The sequence below is a fragment of the Monopterus albus genome, unplaced genomic scaffold, assembly GCF_001952655.1.
Source record: "Monopterus albus unplaced genomic scaffold, M_albus_1.0 scaffold199.1, whole genome shotgun sequence".
Lineage (NCBI taxonomy): Eukaryota > Metazoa > Chordata > Actinopteri > Synbranchiformes > Synbranchidae > Monopterus > Monopterus albus.
The window spans coordinates 32293-52980 of NW_018128079.1; the positions used below are offsets into that span (position 1 = coordinate 32293).

Genomic DNA, 20688 nt, shown 5'->3' on the forward strand with positions numbered 1-20688 from the left:
AGACACACTGAAAACATTTTCCAGATTACAACATATCAGGGTGATGTTCAAATTAGCTTAATTTCAACCAACTGCATCAGTAATAGGACTTTTATCAATTACAATAGATGCAACATCAAAAAAGTGTGGTCAGGGCTGTCGGACAGTGAACGCAACATTTTGAGAAGCTGCAACCAGACAATGTTTTGTGTGTGTGGTTTTATTAAAACTGCTCAATGATTAACTAACAAGTAAGTAATTGCAGATATCTGAAAAAATATAGTCAGTTATGAGAAGAACTCAAACTGCAGGACCTTTACTTGTATGTTGTAGACTAATCCATTAATGTAAGTGTGCGCGCGCGCGCTGCCCTTCTTTTACAGAAACACCTTTACAGGTGCTGTAATGAGAAACCACCAGGAGAATTACAGGTAACTGCTGGGTCACAGTTGTAATAAACGACGCTGACGTGCACACACACAACAACACTAACGGTGACATCCGGTACAGCTTCACCATATCATTAATGGCGGACATTTATTATTATCTAACTATCCTAAAGTTGCAGCACGCTGTGTTCCGTCACACAGGTGGACCGCTATTCTTATCGGTTTGTTATTTCTTTACAAAGACTTTCGACCATTTCGCGACATTACCGCAGCTCCGCCGGCCGCGGTTAGTTCGACCGTTTTACACGACAGACACAAAACGCTGCGCGGTTGGTTTGGTTTTGTCCCTACCTGGATTATTTCTGTTCCTAGCAATGTCTGGAAGTCCTTCTTAGTCTTAACTGTAGCCAGCAGCAAAAGAGCTGTATGCCGAGGGCGCTGGAAACTCGTCTCTCCTTCCACCGTTAGGTCACTCCCCCACAGAGGCGGGACCAGGATCAGCTTTAGGAGGCGCCAGCTAAATCCCAAGACCCGGGAGTAGGAAGAGGTAACTGTAGGCCAGATAACGGGGTAGGGTTAAGGTCTGTATTTGTAAGGCTATTTCTTTTGTGTTCAAAGGATGTTTTGCAGACTAGCTCCAGGGTCCGGGCAGTCGGGGTTAGGGTGGAGGTTGGGTTCACATTAAGATAAAGGGAAACACATAGGTATTGGCTATAAACAAAGACGCAGACTTCACTGAGGCTTGGGATCTAGTGAATATGTTTTAGCCACGCCAGCAGGCTGCATGAGTGAATGGAAGACCAAAGACGAACCGGGCACAAGTCCAGGAGTCGAGAGGTCAGGGGCCCTGATCCTGTGCCTGTATGATTGTGAATATTTCTCTTTTTAAGCCATCAAGCTTAGTTTAAAGACAAAACGACCACAAACAGGGGCAACAAAGAGACAAAATAACTATAAGGGGGGGGGGAACTACCATAATGAGATGCAAAATAACAAAGAAACTGGAAATGACTACACACAAACAACAACAATATAATCATAAGCTTTTACTCACTGGGAAATTCCCAACCCACCAGTAATTCAAATTACAAACATTTAGGCTGCAACATATGCTGTACACAATAATGCATCAATAATTAATAATATTATATACCTTCATGTGATTGTAACTCAAGTCCAGAGTCCACAGGGCTTTACTTATTTCTTCACTGTACTAACCTAAGGACAAGTACTGAAAGGCAAAGCGACAGATTGACAAATTAGGAAAAGTTGACTTCCCCCAGGCTTGAAAATATTATTGCATTAGCAAAATGTATGTTTACGCATTATCAAACATCATGTAAGGTGCTTATTTCTACCTGAACTCCCTTCATCACGGACGCTCTGCTCTGGACTCCTGCGTCTGTACTTTCATCTAAAGTCAAGCTGAAGTCACACCAACCTGCTAGGTTGCAGTGAACGATGCTGACTGGATATTTCAGTTTCTTTGCCTTCTGGGCCATAGTAATCTATTTATTTTGTAACTTTAGCTGCACTAAATCATATCTCTAGTCTTACCTTCTTTCTCTAGTCTGACATTCTTTTATCCACAGCCAAGCAGGATTCACACTCAGCTTCTATTCCTTAGTTCCAGAAAGTCTTTTATAGCACAACACACAGGCAAGGAGTAACCCCCTCGCCTCTGCCATGCCTGCACATGGATTAGGCCCAAATATCTCAGGTTGACAGGAAATGTGGATGTTTCCACATCAAACAGCAGCCTGAGGAATGGTGTTTGTGTATTGTGAAGGAAGGAGCGAGGTGAGGGAGAGGAGAGCAGAGCGTCATTCACACCTGAGTGTGGATCCTGATTCCTTGGAGAGGAGTGTGGACAAAAAACCAACGTTTCTCTGTGTGCACACCTGCATTTGTGAGGCATAGTCTGAAACATTCAGACGCACAAAGGAGGACAGTTCGTGTAGTGTTTTTTTTCTGAGATGATGTGCATGAACAACGAATGTGTGAAAAGAAAAGGATAAATGTCTAAAATAGGTTATGTCTATTTGTGATTTGACATTTCAGTAAAATTTATACCAAAGTACACTACATCAAAATCTCATTAAAATCAACCAAAAAAACTAAATAATGGGTCCAATTTGACAAAAAAAGTGCAGGTTAACTCTTGGGCAAACAGTAAGTGAAAATCTGTGTTTTGTCTTTAGGCACCATTATTATTTTTTCTCTCACATAAACACATGGTTGAGGAAAAAACACCATCTCTTTGGGCCAAATACGAGTCTCCAGAACAGTTTATATGCTCCCAAATTCTACTAAAAGAATGGGTGCATTTCTCTAGAAGATCGTCCCTGGTGTTTTGATGATGGTGGCAGAGAAAGTCTGATAATGCTCCCATAGGTGTCCCATTTGTTGTATGATTCACAATGATGACACTGAGCCCAAATGTCTTCTGTGTGGGAAACTTTTGTTATATTTCCCCATCATTTAATTTGAATTGTTTCTTTAATTTGTCATCTATAATTCCTTTATTCATATGCATGTTTTTTTTATATTAGCTGGATGAATATTTACTTAAAAGTGAAGCTAGCATGTGAAAAAATGTACCTACATTTGAAATCAATTAGGATTTTAATGGACTTGGAAAGTAAATAGCATTGTTTACAATAAAAAGGGGCCTTATCTGTGAGATACAGTCAATAGATAGATTAGATAGATGGAGATTTATTAAATACTCCAATCAACTCTCACCCTTGTCCTGCTGCCAAAGCAACAAATACTGAGGAGCTTTAACCTTATACATATTTAGAATAAACTAGGGCTGCTAAACTCAATAGATGGTGATATCACAAATAATACATTGCAAAATGCAAACCGCGGGGGTCTTTTTAGCTGTCATGGCTCACAGAGGTCACGGGTAAGCATGTGACCCGGTTTCTACTGCTCATCTGTTGGTATCGATGTATTGTTGTCTCAAGGTGAATCATGTGACGGCCAGCATTAGCTTGAGTTATGATGTTGACGGTCCATTACGCGCAGGAGTGAATGTGTTACTTTGAGCCAATCATCAGTGTTGTCTCATCTTTTGTGAGCCCCCAGAATGTTTTCTTGCACCACGCACATCTCCATATTGATTGATTGTAACCAATAGCTTAAACCTGAAGTCAATAGACAAACAGCGCCATCAAACTGTCTTAGTGTTTAACTCTCTCAGCCTGCCAGAATTTAAATCCTGCTTGTAATGACACATAAGGCTTGAGTCTGGCACTACCCTGGAAACTTGCTGTGATTCGGACTGTGCATTATCCGGTGTTTTGATGTCTCAATCTGTGGAAGTGCAGCCGACCAGGAAGGAGAAGAACCAGCCCAATTTGTCACCTCGACACATTATAGTTGACGGAACCCTCAAACTCCGGCGGTTCCTTCAATACACTTCCACACAGTTTTATCTGATGCGCACCAGGAGGCAGAAGACTTGTGGAGGATGTGCCACAGACTGAAGTGTGATTCTTGCTTTATGTCGGCCATGATATTAGACTTTTGTGAGTCACAATAAGTTTTTAATTTTTACAAATATGGCACAGAACACAACGCAAATAAATACATACATAAATAAATGAGGGCGAGCCCCGTGCGTCTAAAATATCAACTGTACATCCAATATTCCTTTGGAAATGAATAAAGATGCAGTGTACTGGAAGATCTCAGTGTTGTTTTGTGACACTCCGACATGTTAGGACAAGGCCCTCCTAGGCTAAATGGGCAGGTTAATGGGTCATCGGGGATCAAACAGACACCTATTAGCCGGGCAGCCATTAATAGCTGAATAACACATCAAAGACACGTGTTTGTGATGCTCGACAATAACCACTGAGATGTGTAACAGGGTGGGGTGCAGGGGGTCGTTGTGTGTTTGTCAAGAAGAGTATAAAAACCTCTACAAACCTTCATGTTCAGCAGTGTGGAAGACAGTTCTCGGGCAGACTTGAGGAAACATTCGTGTTTGAATTTGACATAAAATGCCTTTCGGGCTGAACAGTGATGCTCCCCAGATAAACACGTTTTACTCGGGGCAGTACTGGCCCGCAACGCGCCTGGATGTGAACAACAATGGTGATTACGCACAGAAATCCAAGAGAGGTGAGTGACTGAATAACTTGCTGCTTCCTGAGTCAGTTTTAGAGTTTATAATTTAATATAAATGCATGCTCTCTTCATTTTGATACTTGAAAATGTGCGATTTATAGATTAAAGTAATTCAACGGAGGGACAGAGAAGCTGATAATGAGCCTAACCAACACTTTTCTTCTACCTGCAGTTCATCACGATGCTCCCTACAAGTCGCACTCAGACACCCAGCGCCGTCGGAAGCGCACGACTTTCAGCAAGGCGCAGCTGAGCGAGCTGGAGAGGGCCTTCTCCGTCACACAGTACCCGGACATTAAAATGAAGGAGTCTCTTGCTTCCATAACTGGACTTCCTGAGTCTAAAATTCAGGTATGATCTGTGCGTCACAATTTTGCTATGTGTAATTCTGGATAATGCTCAAGTGTTGTATGGAAATAACCACAATTCATTGTCTTCAACAGGTCTGGTTTCAAAATCGACGCGCACGCTTTTTCAAAAGCAAGAAACCAGCCAGAGAAGTCCGCAAACACCCCACAGACGACCTGCATCCACAGTTCAGCTACACTCCAACTCCCAGTTCTCCACTTCCCCTGCTGGCGCCTGTGTTCCCGCCTCCTCCTAGCCTACCGTCTCCATCAGGACGCCCTATTCCAGGTTTACCTCACTCCACCAGGCTTCAGGCTATGTCTCTGCAGGCACCCACATCCCCTGTCGCCGCAGACCAGGCTTCATTCTGTACCCCACATGGACCGGATCTCCCAGACGTTTTGCTAGAACTCACTGATAACTGCTGCGATGTTTTCCCATATAGTGGGTTCAGTGAATGGGATTTGACTGAGGACTTTGAGCTTTTCCTCAAAGCACAGGGATCTCAGCCTGTAGGCAGTCGCTGCGCTGTAGTCGGACACCCTGGACCCAAGGAGGGCGTCCAGAGTCAGCTGGACCACCAGTGCTTCTCCGGCACTGACGAGTTCATGGGCGACCTGTCCGGTCTGTGTTTTCGGGACCTGTGTGACTTCAGTCTGTCGGATGTGGACATTTCTGCGGCAATGGTTGATTATCTTTTGAGCTGACAGATTAAAGCTCGCAGGAAGAAAGTTAGCTGTGTATTCAATACCACATTGTGAACTATAATAGAGCATATATGTTGAAGAAGGGAATTTCTTATTTGAGTAAAATGTATAGCAGTAGGCTACTAATATCCACATAGTGCAGAGTATTACATAAGCATATAAAATAAAACAGAACTACCCACTAAAATGTGTATATTTAAATTGTCTACTGTCGAACTCGTCATAAGGTGGCGCCGTGGCTTAGTTGGTTAAAGCGCCTGTCTAGTAAACAGGAGATCCTGGGTTCGAATCCCAGCGGTGCCTTTTTGTGTGTTTTTTTTTTTTTGGTGAACACGGTAACTATGACGATAAATAAATAAAACAGGCAAATACAACAAAGGGATTCTCCAAGATGACAGGCAAAACATAAAACTATAGGACAGGATTTCATAGGCAAAACCTTGAACTACATTCTGTCTTTATTTTTGTGGCTGATGTCCAGCAGAGGGTGCACTTATAGAAACAAAAAAAAGGTTCACAGTGCAAGACACTGCAACAAGCTTTTATTCTTGTAAGCATGAAGGTTAATACATAGACCAACAGAGGCCAGTGTGTGCATTTAGAGATGTTACATCAGAAAATAGACACTTATATGTACCACCAACATGTAGCACTATTTGTGAAAACAAAACAGAGCTTTGCACTTTGGAAATGAAACTTTTTTGTGTGTACACCATGGCCTCTTGAAGGATTTAAATTTCAAGGTAAAGTCAGAAATTGGTTTGGGTAAAGGGTACTGTATGGAGGGTCATACTACAATTACTTCAATATTTGTCAAGAGTAGACTTCTCTATTTGTCTCCAGACTGCCCAGTCAGTCAGGTTGCCTATAGCTTATCTCCTCTCTGCTCTTGATGCATCAGGTGTCTCTTCATGCTTGCAGCCCAGCCAATATTTTGCAGTGGATCGTGGGTAAGGAGGGTTGGCAGAGTCCACACGTTTTGTCTGCAGATCCACTCTGTAGTATTTATCTGCCATCATAAAAAGAACAGAAGCATAGAAATTAAAACATGATACCTAAAGAGAACCTTTTTATTCTTGTATTTGTTTTTAGTACAAATTTGCCTCAGTTGAAACACAACCATAAGGATAAAAATGACTTCATGAATTTATACCTCTCTTGAAAAAATACACATTCTGAACAGGAGTGCTTGTGTGCTCCTGTGTGGTGTGCACATCAGTGATGTCAGTGTAGTCACTGTAGTCAAACCAATCATCGTAACCCCAAAAATCATCAAACACGTAGCGACTCTGCCTTCGTCGCTGCCCACGCTTCTTGCTGGGCCTCTTCTTCCGACTGCCCCTCCTCCTCGCTAGCGGAGGAGAAGATGGTGTGGGTTTAGGACTGAAGGAGACTCTTCCCACCATAGCCGCATCTACAGGGGGCCTGATGCCTTCCCAGTCCCTAATGAAGAAACGAGGGCCTGTGTGGTGGCTGCTGGCTGAATGAGGAGAAAAAAAACTGGATAATGGAGGTATTCATGCAGATAAAAAATAAGAAATTAGGTATGATTAGAGTCACATTTTCATAGGCTTCTGCCCTAATTATTCTACAGAAACAGCTAATTGCTTTTTCAAAGAGCAGCTTAAATCCTCATTTGATGGTGAGTGGGGTGTTTGGGTAGTTTTTTTAATCTTGAAAAGGCATTTGACATAATGTAATATTTTCTCTGATAAAATTTAATCCGATTCCTGCTTTTCCAGCTGTGAACAGCAGGTTATATTTTAATTATGAGAAATCTTTAATACTGAAAAATCATCTTTTTCTAAACAGTAAAAAGGAATCCCACTGGGTTTTGTTCTTGACCCATTTTGATTTCTATTCTTCTAGGCCTCAGTTAAAAACAGGGACTATACATTAAGTTAGGCTTTAAATGTTGGGGAGACATGTTACATTCCTAAACAGATTAACATTAAATGGCTAAAAACAAGAAAACACACAGCTGAGGCTTACGGGAGCTTCCAAAGAGGTCTGTGAAGAACTCCTCCCATGTCTGGTCACAGAAGAGGTCTGTGTATCGCGTGAACAGCACGGATGGGGAGGACCTGCTTATGAGGACACACTCCTCATGGGAAGGCTGGTGCTTGAACTCATACTGATAATATGTGTCCCCTGTAGAAAGAGACAAACAAACAGTTAGTTAGTTAGTTAGTTTAGCTGGCGCACTTTCAGGGTGCTACTATATTAAAGTTGTCAGTAACACCTGTGGCCTTCATACTGTGACAAGTTTGTTGTGAACAAAAATGAAAACTTACAATTCACATTTTTCTCAGTTTTATGCAACCTATTACTCTGTAGATATCATTTTTGGCCTTCAAGAATCTTCACTGCTGTTGTTAAATTTTAAACAACAAATTTTTACTGTGCTCCTTGCAAAAAAGTTTGTTTGTCCCACATAATGCTTGAGACAGGAAAATGGCACTTAAGATAAGATAGTGGCTGAAGAAATACTCATTTTTTAAATAATTAGGTAAAAGCATCAATTCACACACATATAGCACAGTATATAAATATTGTGTTACAAGTAAAAGTCCTCCTTTAAATTAAATATTACTTGTAAATCAAGTTGCTTCATTTTAAAGGATCACAAGCTGGAAAGATCAGAAACCACTGCTTTGAAGTGCTGCATCCATTCACACAACTTTTCATCCATGGTCATGTAGAATCACCGCAGCCAACACTGGGTATAAGGTGCTTTTCAGAAATGAAAAACATCACACATTGCTACACAAATACCTTTGAAAAAGTAAGCTTTTTCTTTGCCACTGTGACTTGGAGCTGGAATGGCAAACGCTGCATTGATGTCATTTGGCATACTGTCAAAACCATCTGAAATGTCCCGTGGATAGTCTTCATCCAAGACATCACCGTCAAATCTCCAGTACTTGTTCCCCTGAAGAGGAATAAACACAGAGCCCAATGTTTGATACTGCCACTGCATGTCTACTATAAATGCAATATGACAGTTACTTTTATAAATCATCAGACATAATTGACAAAATGATTTAATTTACCTTTATCTATGTATGTATGTACTGTATGTATGTACGTACGTACGTACCTGCCATGTCACTACATTGTCCCTGCTCTCCAGTGAAAGTTTTAGCTCTTTTTGGTCCAGATTACAAATTTAGAAGCCCTTTAATAAACCATTAACTAAGCACATTTTAATTTTTATGAATGAATTTGGGTTCCCTTGTAGACAGTAGACTCTAAAATGACAGGCTTGTACCTTAAAGATGTAGGATTTTCCCTGGCAGTTGATGCGTGTGAATGCAGCATCAATGGGCCCTGAGATTCCCCACACATCCTGGATGAGCTTGGGGTACCCAGGTAGTACAGATGTGTCATCCAGCTCAAAAAAGTATTCACCTAGGAGGAACAGCAGGCCTCGGATCAGTGTTATAAGAGACTCAGTTAGGTCTTTACTGGATGACCACAGATCCCTGATGTTTGTCTGGAGATTAGGTACCTTTTTTTAGATTGCTGAAAATTGAAAATCTGTGGACTTTCCAATGCATTAATTAACAGAAAATATTCAGCACAACCAACAATAGAGAAGCTGTTTTGGGACAGAAACCCTCTCTGATGTCCAGGTTTACCTCTAAATGCATATATCGACCCATTCTTCAGCTGCAGAAATGCATCAAAAGGGCGACCACTGCATGGCTCTGCATCAGGGGCTGCAGTCGATGTGGTCTCATTTGTGGTGGTGGAGAGGAAAGCGGGAGCTGTTGCTCCTGGGTCAGGAGTTGGTGTGACATTTGTCACTGCTTCTGTTATTTCCTCTGCAAATGTATCACCACGAGCTACCCGGGGCAGAGAAGGAGAAAGTTTTGTCATATCGAGATGTTTCAGTAGAAATTACCCACTTATAAAAGTTCAGAACTCTGTTCAATATAATACAAATAGCTGATATTCTACTGCTGTACAGTCCTGACCTTTTTTGGGGCAAATGGTGTCAAAGTCTCCACAGCAGCTTCCATAGTACACACACTTGGAATCACACTGACACCTCCTCTGCGGGTTGAAGGAGCCACAGCGACCCACACATGACTCTGTGGAAATGCAGTTTGTTTGTTTCTGTGAAATGGGCTGCAGACTAAAAACTCCATTACAAATAAAAGTATTATGTTTAAATATCCACTTAGGAAAAAACACAAAAAGATTATCAGCAAAATGTACTTGAAGTATTAAAAGTATTCATTCTACAGAAATAAATCTCCTATGACTGATAAACAGTTAAACATTAGATGATTAGATTGTTGTTGATACTGATTCATCAGTGTGAGCAGAATTTTACTGTTGTAGCTGACCATGAAGAAACTTGAATTAACTATTACTCATGGTACTTTTATTAAGAATCCACAAGCCAAAATGGCCAGATATCACGGGTCTAATCCTTAACCTTGTGTTATATTTTATAAGTTTATTACATTTTTATTTACTGCAAAATCTGAATCTGAAAAAGTAACTAGTAGCCATACTTATGAAGCAAATGTACTGAGGTGAAATGTACAATATTTCCATCTGAAACTTAATAGAATTACAAAGATAGAAATATACTAAATAAATACAATAAATGAAATGGAAATACTCAAGAGAAATAGAAATAATTGAGAAATGTCCTTGTACTTCAGTAAATATACTTAGTTACATTGCTCTTCATTTAAATGCGTCATAACTCCAAGACGTCACTGTATGTTTTTTAAAAAAAATTTTATGACTGTGTGCTTCTTTGTTATGTTTCAACACATACAACTGCTTTAGAAAAAACATTTACTAAAAATACAATGTATTAAAATAAATAAATAGAAAAACCAACATCATATTGTTTTCTTTTATTCAGATATACTGTATACTAAATGTGTACTTGATTAATGAAGCTAATGTTTTACCCAAAAGTACATTATGTTGGTAATAATAATAATTTATACTTTATGTAAAAAAAAAAATCAGATTGCTGTGTAATGCACATGCATATTAGTATCTAGAGGGAAAGTTTCTACTGAGTCTTTTACTTTTTGTCCAGACTAAATCTACCCTTGTATAATAATTAGTACTATTTTATAATAGTAGAGGATTACACTGTAATAGAAAGTACAGTGTATATGAATTCCTGAGTACAGAGACTTACCTTCTGCAGCAAAGGTGGAGCCCAGCAGCAGGACAAAGCCCAGTACAGTCACTGCTGGCTTCATGATGACTCAGAAAATATTTCACTTTTTAATAACAAACTAAAACAGTAGAATTTTGTAGACAACTGCAAACCTTTCTGCCTGTTTACACCAGTGACCATCAGTCAGTCAAGCTTGAGTTGAGTGCCCTACTTTTGTGTGCGACCCTGTGTGCAGATGACAATCAATAGATATTTTTCAGAAGCTTTTGGCCTCAGGTTGCCTGCTCTTCTGATTGGTCAGCACTGTCCTGTGATAATCATTAAACTCTGTCCTGTTTGTCCCAGGAACATCATCCAAACATGCTCACTCTAAGGCACAGGATGTTCCCACCCCAAGTTTAAAAATGCTGCTAGTTTACTTTAAATTTTGCATTGATGGTTTGTTTGAATATTTCTTAATTAAGAAAATGGCTGAAATTCAAAATGACAACGCGGACTACAAACCGCAAAAGGACGCAGTTGTCTTGTAAAGTAAATATTTTCTGTATATGTAACTTTCGGCTAAGTAACAGGGAGAGTGAGGGTATTTGAACTCAAACATTGTGTAACAAGGCAGTATTTATCCTCTACTGATCTCTGAAGAAAACACACAACAATAAAGCAAACATAATCCTTCTATTAAAATTTAGCCCGGACAGGGCTGGCCCTGGGTTTGTTGGCGCCCTAGGTGAATTGGCCCTTACTAAGACACTTTATGTTGATGCTTCTTTTAAATTTGTCACCTGACTATATGTTTATTAACAACAGATTAAGAAAAAAATGCTCACTCTTGCACTTTATTGGTTCACAAATTTAAATTTGTTAAAGCCGAAATCCATGTTGTTTTAAATAATGTTTCAGGGTGCCGATATTTGAGTCATTTAAGTTTGTTTTTTTTTTTTTTAAGGAAAAAAAAAAGATGTTCAATATCTTATAAAGTCTGGATAGAGATTTGTTCAAAATATGGTTAACAGCTAGCAAAGGGATGCTACCTGTTAACCTCAACCTCAAACAATCTCAAAGGGATGCAAAATGATTAAACTGGGATTTAAAATGACTAGAAAGAGACTCAAAGAAAGTCTTAAAATTACTACAAAATGACACATAACTGACAGAAAGAGACTCAAAATGCCTACAAAGACATAAAAAAAAACTAAGGACAGACAAAGGACCATAAAGAGACACAAAATGCCTACAAAGACTCTTAAAACACCCAGAAAGGGATGCAAATGCATATCGGATAATAAAGATATCTGTTTTATGACCATCTTTTCATTTGTTATCTGTCTGGTGTTGAGTTAATGTTTGATATGATACCAGAGCTATAAAAAGAAAATTTAAGCTCATATAAGTCACTTCTTCTGTGATTCTCTGTGAAGCACACATCTGCTTTTCTGCAGCTTCACTCTTTTCTTTCCTGTTATCTCACCTGACCGTGGGGTGCAGCTTAATCTTTAGCCCTCTGGCCCTTTGTTTTTCTTGCCTCTAATCAGCTGATATTTGTCTTGATCAGCTGTCTGCTCTCTAGATAGTTTTTACCTCTGGGTTGCTTGTCACTTTTTCCAGGTGCTTCATGGCTAGCTGGCTGAAATGGCTGTGGTACCACAGGAACTACATCATCATTGTTGTCACTCCACTGGTGTTTCTTCCCCTGCCAATCGTCATCCCTACATCGGTGAGTATGTACGCATTAATAGTATGTGGACTTGGCTGTCCAATTTTAACAGTGTCAAAAGTGAATCCTACCTTCCATGTTATGTGTACAGTACACACATTTGAAGACAGTGGGCCAAGAACGGTTGGGTAAACAATGAGGATCAATAATATGGACCAAAGGGAAATAAAATTGCATTTTGTCAGCAAACCACTGACAAGGGATGTTTTCTAAAATTTCTAAAATCAGACCCCTGTGGGATCATTTTCAGTGAAAATACTATAGGGTCTAACATGGAGCCTTATGGTACACCACAGGAAACAGTAACATACTTGGATGAGAAATTGTTCATTTTAACTGATACTGATCTACTGTATGTTTCAGATAGGATGTAAATTGTCAAGTGCCTTGTCCTTAATGCCTACAACATGTTTGAGACAGGAATGTGGGATGGTTAACAGCATCAAAGCAACAGAAAGTCCAACTGAATAACAATAGGATGGTGTCCAGAGTCTAATGACAGTAGTAAATCATTTGTTACACTGAGTAGAGCTGGCTCAGCATGACGGCACATACACATCTGATTGGTGTTTTTTTAGGATCATAGTTTTAAGATAGGCCAGAAGGTGTTGAGTACAGTTCGATCTAAGTATATTTTTTGATTCAGTTTCATCTTATTTGAAGGTGTATGGAATGGAGCTGCTTGCCCCAGGGATGACAGCGCCTTCAAATATTTGTTTAAAAAAGCAAACATAAAGGAAAGAAAAACAGGTTACAAATTATGCAAATGACATATTTAAAACTGCATGGGAGATCTGTTAATTTGGAGGTGCCATGGATATGGACTGATGTGTGAGATCTAATATTGTCACCTTTGTCAAAGAAAAGTAAGGGATTTATTTATTTATTTTATACAAGTTTCAGGTATAGCCTCATGACAGCTTCAGGTAGTAGGCTTCAGCACTGTGTTTACTGTTCTGAATAAAGCTATGTCTGTGCACCTCTTTTTTTCAAATATTTCTTAAAAATAAGCACTGGGTTTGTTCAGCTTTTACAGAAAGTTGGATGATGGGACAGTATTAGGAACAGCATCAGAAAACTGTCTGCAGTGTTAGCAGCATTATGGTCGGCATTTCAGGCAGAGGTGTCTTAGGAGTAACTCAGAGAATGAATATAACTAAAATGGCCAATTTAATGAAAATAGGATGATTTGATGTTGTTTAAATATAAAGAAAATAAATGCTACTAAGAGCAAAAATGTATATACTTGACACTATTGCAGTGTGCACATGTAATACGTAAGGTGTACGGGGTGCAAAAGAATGACCCATAATAATCAACTTATTTTGCAAATTTTGTTATTCTATTTTGTAATTAGTTATTGTCATTGCATTAATTATCCTAATGTTTTAAAAGTGTAGCCAACACTCTCATGCAAGATGAATGACCTGCTGAGTTGAGCAAGATCTGGTGATGCGGTAGTTCAAAGCTTTGAGTTGAGTAATTTAGATAGCATTTATGAAAAGGGATTTTACTGCAGACCCATAAAGAGTTATCCCTTGAGACAGAAAGAAAGACAAACTGTTTTTAGGATTACTACTATCTGTATGTATAAAGTCTTATTGCCTTTGACAGAAAGGCTGGAGATAAGATAAGCTTTACAGAAGCTGAAACACTGCATGTCTCTGCTCAGGTCAAACATATCTCAGCAAATTACAGATGTCAAATGACAAAATGCTGCACAGATAATGATGTTTGTCACTTCTAATTTAAACATTTTGCCCTGAACACTTGTATTTCAGTGTTTTTTTTTTTTTTTGAACCAAGTGTGTTTGTGTTTCAGGTAGCAAAATGTGGTTATGCCATCATCATCATGGCTCTGTATTGGTGCACAGAGTGTATGCCTCTGGCTATAACTGCCCTGCTACCAGTTGTCCTCTTCCCTATGATGGGCATCATGAAGGGTGGAGAGGTACAACCCTTATTTATTTTTTTGTAACCAAGGAATCAGGAAAAGCAGAAGAATAAATATGAACTACTTAAGGTAAATGAAGCTGGACTTGATGTGTCCTTCTGACATCTTAACCCTCAGTTAATCAAATGACTGACAGATTCAATAGCAAAGGAAGAATTCAGATATTCTACTTAAGTTAAAGTAGAACTACAACAGGCTAAAATGCTCAATTTCAAGTAAAAGTCCTACATTCAGAATCCTACTCTGGTAAAAATTTAAAAACATTATTAGAAAGCTATATTAAGGTATCAAAAGTAAAAGAACTTCTTCAGCACAATGACATTACTTGTTCCATATTTCTGTATCAATGTGTAAACAGACTTTTACAATTAGAGCTGGTTGAGGTGAAGCTCAAGTATTTTATATATAGTTAGGTAGTCTAATCTAGTGTTTTCTAGTATTTGCCCCCTTGCCATGATATGTGAGATCGAGTTGGTAGCAAAAGAAGAAGAAGAAGAAGAAAAACAAGCAAGGTTCTTATAATATAATGTATAATTTGTGCCTCAGAGTTACTGAAATGAAACCATTTGTTTAAGTTTAGAGGCGTAATAACTTTTTAGCAATAACTCGTGATAATCAAGGCGTGATAACAAAACGCTTTTTAAAGGGATCACAAGCCAAAAAGGTTGAAGCCCCTGGTTTAATCTTTGCATGTATTTAAACTTATCAAAAATGTTAAATAAAAACTTAATCTGAAAATTGACTAGTAACTATAGTGGGCAAATAAAAGTAGTGGTGTAAAAAGTACCTTTCTCTCTGGTTTGTAGTAAAGTAAAAGTACAAAGCAGCATAAAGTGGAAATGCTCAAATAACATACATAGCTGTAGCTTTACAAACATCACAAACAAATTACCCCAGAGATCATGAAACAAACTGGATGATAGTGCACAGCAGGTTCACAGGTTATTAAACCGGTTCAATACGCTGCTGTTTGTTTTGCAAATGTTTGTTTTGTCTATTCTTCTGCTGAAGTTTGTGTCTGTGTGATCTGTTTCAGGTCAGTGTGGAATATCTGAGAGACACTAACATACTCTTCATTGGCGGCCTGCTGGTGGCGATCGCAGTGGAGCACTGGAACCTTCATAAGCGCATTGCTCTCCGAGTTTTGCTGCTGATTGGTGTTCGTCCATCCCTGTAAGAAACAGTTCACCTTTATAAACTACAGCAGTGCCTACAAGGATCTTTAGAGTTTTGATTTGTTCACATTTTCAGATTATTTTCTACGTGACATTTATTTACAGTCACAGTACTTATCAAGATGCTCAATTACTGCACAAATTGTCTCCTGATGCAAACTTGTTTTTGTGTCTCTTTGGGATATTCATATTCTATGAATTTACACTGACAGCCATTTTTGTATTATTTCTTTTGAACAACCAGAAGCATCAACTTAAAAAAAAAAAACCCATCTTAACAAGTCAGTTAATCTTATCTTGGTTATGATGGGCCTGAGAGTACAGGCACAGATGCAGACATACTACTGTAACTGTTCTCCTTTCATCTCCATCCTTTTCACAATTATTATCCTCATATTTACTCCCTTTCTCTGCCCTGCCACACAGGTTAATGACTGGTTTCATGATCGTCACGGCCTTCCTCTCCATGTGGATCAGCAACACGGCCTCCACAGCCATGATGCTGCCCATCGCCCACGCCGTGCTGCAGCAGCTGAAAGCCACAGAGGCCCGGGAGGATGAAGAAGATTTCAAGGCTACAGTCCAGGACAACCATGCTTTTGAGCTCGAGATCAAAGAAACTATGCAGGAAGTAACTAATGAGAAACAACCAGATACCAAGATTCAGCATGAGGACAGAGTGTGTAAGTAAAAACATCTGCTAGATTGATCGTTTCTAGAGAGTAACCCTTCCAATAACTTTAACTTACTGGATATATTGGGCACCAGATCAACATGACTGGAATCCTGAGTCACTGCAGGAGGCCAGGAGGAAAGCACTAGACGCGAAGTTCGACCGTCTGTCCAAAGGAATATGTCTGAGTGTGTGTTACTCTGCCAGCATCGGAGGCACGGCCACGCTCACTGGCACTACCCCTAACCTCATTCTTAAAGGTCAAATGGACAAGTAAGGCATAAAGAAAGGAGAAGATATGCAAGAGCTGATTGTTCTGTTTCTACTCACCTTTCCCCCTCTCATCTCTCTATCTTTCTTTTCTTTCATGAAGACTCTTCCCTGAAAATGGCGATGTGATCAACTTTGCCAGCTGGTTTGGCTTTGCTTTTCCCAACATGGTGCTCATGCTGGTGTTGTCCTGGTTGTGGCTTCAGATTGTATTCCTGGGCTTCAAGTAAGGCACCTCCAGCCTAGTCATGACTCACACATCAAGTGTGAATTACACTACATACATCCTGACAATAGCTTAATTAAAATTTGAACCTTCACTAATCAGACACTTACCTAGTATTTGAAGAAACAGTGAAGAAATCATCTGATTTAGCAAAAGACTACAACATTCATTATAGAAACTGCTTCAGTGAACTTAGTTCCTCCTGAAATATCTGTAAACATTTCCTTGAGCTGCTGATCAATCTGTAGCTTCATTGCACTTTGCACTTGTTTTCTCAGCCTGAAGCGATCATTTGGCTGTGGCATGAAAAGTGGCAGGGACAAGGAGGCGTATGCAGTGATCAAGGAGGAGTACCGTAAGCTGGGGTGCATGTCGTTTGGTGAGGGGGTCGTGCTCACCGTCTTCATCCTTCTGGTGGTGCTGTGGTTCACCAGGGCGCCAGGCTTCATAGACGGCTGGGCAACAGTGCTCTTCAATCAGACGGGAGAGTGAGTCTCTTGCTTTTTCTTTCCTCTTTTTGCCAGGACTTTAAAGGGTATATGTGACTGGTGATGTTCTGTATTTTTCCTGTTGTCAATAACAAAGCAACAATGAACTGATGCTCCTAACAAGTCTTTTCTGTGGAGTCTAATATTCATGCCATAGGGTTGGGCACCCCTGATTCTGGAAGCAAAATTCCCATTCATTGCTCCCATTAACAGTGCTTTGTGACTCACAGTTGAAGTAGTACTTCTGTGGCTTGGACTGGCATTAAACCCTCCTGGTCAAATCATCACAGAGCACATCACATCTGATCACAGAGCTTTAAATGAGAGTGAACTCACTGCAGACAAGATGGTGGATTGTGACCAAGATTTTAGCGATGTCATCCTCGGCCTTAAGTTGTCAGTTGAATTAGGAAATCCTGAACCTTAACCCTATGGCCATAACCCCTAATCTTAGCCTCAGCCATAAACTTAAGTGTTTGTCAGTCAAAGTGAACAACTTCTCGCCAATACTGTCAACTTGCTGTCATAAACATTCACGATTGTCACATTATCCTGGTGAGCCCTGTGTTTCCACTGAAAGAAGAAAAACGCTTCTGGAGTCAGGGGCTTGAGAATGAGAACATAGCCTATTTGGAACATTTGCTGAAATGATGTAGAAGTTTTACATCAATAACACTTATATATTTAAACAACAATATGTTGGATAATGTTACCTTATGTGTCTCAGGTATGTGACGGATGGGACTGTTGCGATCTTAATGGCAATGCTCTTCTTCGTGATCCCCTCCCAGCTGCCAACGTGTGGAGGCTACGGTTTCAACGATGCAGGTGAAATCTTTATTTTAACCCCGCTAATCACATTTACAGAAAACAAAGTCCCATGAGTGCTGCACAATGATGCTCATGTGTCCTAAAATCCAGCTGACACTGCTCTTTCAAACTTACTAATGCTTCATGTTCAACTTGACCTGGGTCTCACAGGTAAGAAGGTGAATACTCTCCGCACTGTGCTGACCTGGCAGGTGGTCCATGACCGGATGCCCTGGAACATCGTCCTGCTGCTGGGCGGAGGCTATGCTCTGGCTGCCGGCAGTGAGGTAAAAACACATGAGGCTTTCAGACTTCATGTTTTTATGTTGTGCTGGAAGAATGTGCTGACCAATCAGATTTGATAATGCTTCACGTAAAATCAACTGCTCATTTCCAGTACTCAATCATGTACTGCAAAAAGCTTTTCAAACCACTTTTGTGTTTCTTATTTTTATAAATGGGTTTTCGGAGCATTGGTCAGGTTAAAAAAAAAAAAAAATTAAGATATCACGTTAAACTCTGGGAACATAAGAGGGGTATTTGTTAATATTCTTTAAGTGTTTAGTGGACTGACCAACAGCAGGGCTAATACTGAGATTCCTTTCCAAATCAACATGTCTTCTTCCTTCTGTTTCATTTGGTTGCAGATATCAGGTCTGTCCAAGTGGCTGGGAGAGTGCTTGTCACCTCTGCAGAATATTCCCCCCTTTGCCATCTCATTGGTGCTCTGTCTGCTGGTGGCCACATTCACTGAGTGCTCCAGCAACACAGCCACCACCACCTTGTTCCTGCCCATACTGGCCTCAATGGTAAACTGAACACAGAAAATGGTATGTGGTTAAAAAAAATGGTAACAAATCTTTTCTGTGTATTAAACTGTTGTACTGGTGTGTTTCTTAGGCCACAGCTATTAAGCTACACCCACTGTACGTGATGTTGCCCTGCACCATATCTGCCTCTCTGGCCTTCATGTTGCCTGTGGCCACACCACCCAATGCCATCGCCTTCTCACATGGAAACCTCAAAGTCATGGACATGGTGAGTTTATACATACAGTAGGAGGGAAGTGTACTTTACAAACACCAGAGAAATACTGATGCAGGACAGATGACTGGACCTCTAGGGTTTTCAGAGATGCTTTGAGTTTTGGTTTTGGTCTGGAGGGAGGGCTTTTTGAACAGTACTCCTACTGATCAGAATGTGTGTCTGTTCCTTCAGGTGAGCACTGGCTTTATTCTGAACCTCGTTGGGATTGCAACTGTTAATTTAGGCATCAACACCTGGGGATATGCCATGTTTGACATGGGCACTTTCCCTAGTTGGGTCAATATTACAAGTAACCACACTAACACTACAAGTAACTACACTTACACTTAAGTAAGGAAGAACAGAGAAAGAAAGAGGGATGGAGCGAGGGAATGACATAGAATGAGGGAGTAACTGTAGCTGCAGTGAATGTGATAAACAAACAAAAAACAGAACCTGTGCCAAAACAAAATACAGTTCAGACTCAGTAGAGTTCAGTAGAGATACTGCTTGCAGCCAATGATGCATGAAAATTTTTGTATAAGATGACGTTATGGGGTAGGACTGGATAAGTCTGACTTCTTCCTACTCCATTCAAACATGTACTAGGTATAAGCAAACTGATTCTGGATTAGAAATCAAATCAAATCAAATCAAATCAAATCAAATCAAACACTTTAGCAGTGATGTACTTCCACCTCTTAGCACAACTTGTTTGCCTGCTCTTTCCATCTGTCTCAGTATTATGAATCAACATTTAAATGACAATCAAAGCTTTAAAACCACAACTTGATAAAATAAGTGAGGCATTTACAGGCAAAACTGATAAACCTCAGGCACTATCAGTTTATCACTCTCCTTTGTTAATGTTCAGTACCTCCTCAAGTCATTCCACTGGCTGAACAAAAACATGTTTGAGGCCATTTCCTTTTGCACAATCTCTGAATGTGACATCATTTCATTAATTTATCATTTCCAAAGAGTGCACAAGTATTTAAAATCAGTCAGAGTGATGTTGTGTTTACATACAATATGTATGTAAACATATGTATGTATATATATATTGTATCAGTTAATTTAACTTTTTACTGTGGTTCTTTTGTTAAATTTTTTATGGAATATCTCATTTTTTATCAGCACTTTTGCTGTACTGTTTTTACCATGACCACATATTTGCTTTATGTTTCTTGGCCTGTAATTTGTAAACACCAAAGTGTCTGTATACCTAAAGATGTTTTTTTTTTTTTAATTGGAAATATGCTTTGTAAAGAAGTATAGGTGAAAGCTGTTAAAAGAATAGTTTAACATTTATTTTCTTTCTTGTCAGGAGTTAGATAAGAAGAATGACAGTACTCTCCCACCTGTCTATTAAGTATACAGTCAGCAGACAGTTAGCCTAGCTTAGCTTAGCATGAAAACAGGAAACTGCTAGCCTGGCTCTGTCCAACAAAAAACACCTAACAACTGCTTACTAATGAATTGAGTAACATGTTTGTTTAGTGCCAAAAGTGAAGTGTAAAAAAGTTATGTGCCAAATGGCTTCTACTGTATGTGTTAGACGCAGTGACTTTCCAGTCTTGCCATCAGCTGGAGAAGAAAAAATCAACAAATCCACTCTGGTAATTATTGAC

The 20688-nt window shown here is 39.6% G+C and overlaps 4 protein-coding genes and 1 non-coding gene across 6 annotated transcripts in view; 3 read left to right on the forward strand and 2 right to left on the reverse strand.

Annotated features, from left to right (window-relative positions):
- aldh3a2b (aldehyde dehydrogenase 3 family, member A2b) overlaps positions 1-865 on the reverse strand; it is an 8649-nt gene extending 7784 nt beyond the window's left edge. Inside the window, exon 1 of the mRNA XM_020618002.1 lies at positions 720-865. The gene's annotated coding sequence lies outside the window, so the exon portion shown is untranslated. The remainder of the gene's footprint in view (positions 1-719) is intronic.
- On the forward strand, positions 831-5739 carry LOC109970446 (cone-rod homeobox protein-like). 2 transcript variants are annotated; one of them, XM_020618003.1, is made up of 4 exons: positions 831-915; positions 4320-4502; positions 4681-4859; positions 4952-5739. In XM_020618003.1, exons 2-4 carry the CDS (start codon positions 4382-4384, stop codon positions 5561-5563), a joined length of 912 nt encoding a protein of 303 aa, XP_020473659.1. In that variant the 5' UTR covers positions 831-915; positions 4320-4381; the 3' UTR covers positions 5564-5739. The 2 variants fall into 2 exon arrangements, with proteins under 2 accessions (XP_020473659.1, XP_020473660.1); XM_020618004.1 differs by having other exon boundaries at positions 833-915; positions 4323-4502.
- A 53-nt stretch (positions 5740-5792) lies between these two features.
- trnat-agu (transfer RNA threonine (anticodon AGU)) lies at positions 5793-5866 on the forward strand. Its single transcript has one exon. It is a non-coding gene; the product is annotated as a tRNA-Thr (tRNA).
- A 462-nt stretch (positions 5867-6328) lies between these two features.
- On the reverse strand, positions 6329-10803 carry vtnb (vitronectin b). The gene is made up of 8 exons (XM_020618028.1): positions 10740-10803; positions 9544-9660; positions 9205-9411; positions 8835-8974; positions 8339-8495; positions 7562-7714; positions 6717-7043; positions 6329-6572 (listed from the first exon to the last, which is right to left on the reverse strand). Exons 1-8 carry the CDS (start codon positions 10801-10803, stop codon positions 6436-6438), a joined length of 1302 nt encoding a protein of 433 aa, XP_020473684.1. The 3' UTR covers positions 6329-6435.
- Positions 10804-12333: 1530 nt separating this feature from the next.
- slc13a2 (solute carrier family 13 member 2) lies at positions 12334-19408 on the forward strand. Its single transcript, XM_020618029.1, has 12 exons — positions 12334-12435; positions 14258-14386; positions 15426-15562; positions 15991-16247; positions 16333-16510; positions 16611-16733; positions 17012-17221; positions 17949-18034; positions 18203-18318; positions 18679-18840; positions 18932-19069; positions 19250-19408. Exons 1-12 carry the CDS (start codon positions 12334-12336, stop codon positions 19406-19408), a joined length of 1797 nt encoding a protein of 598 aa, XP_020473685.1.
- Positions 19409-20688: the final 1280 nt, after the last annotated feature.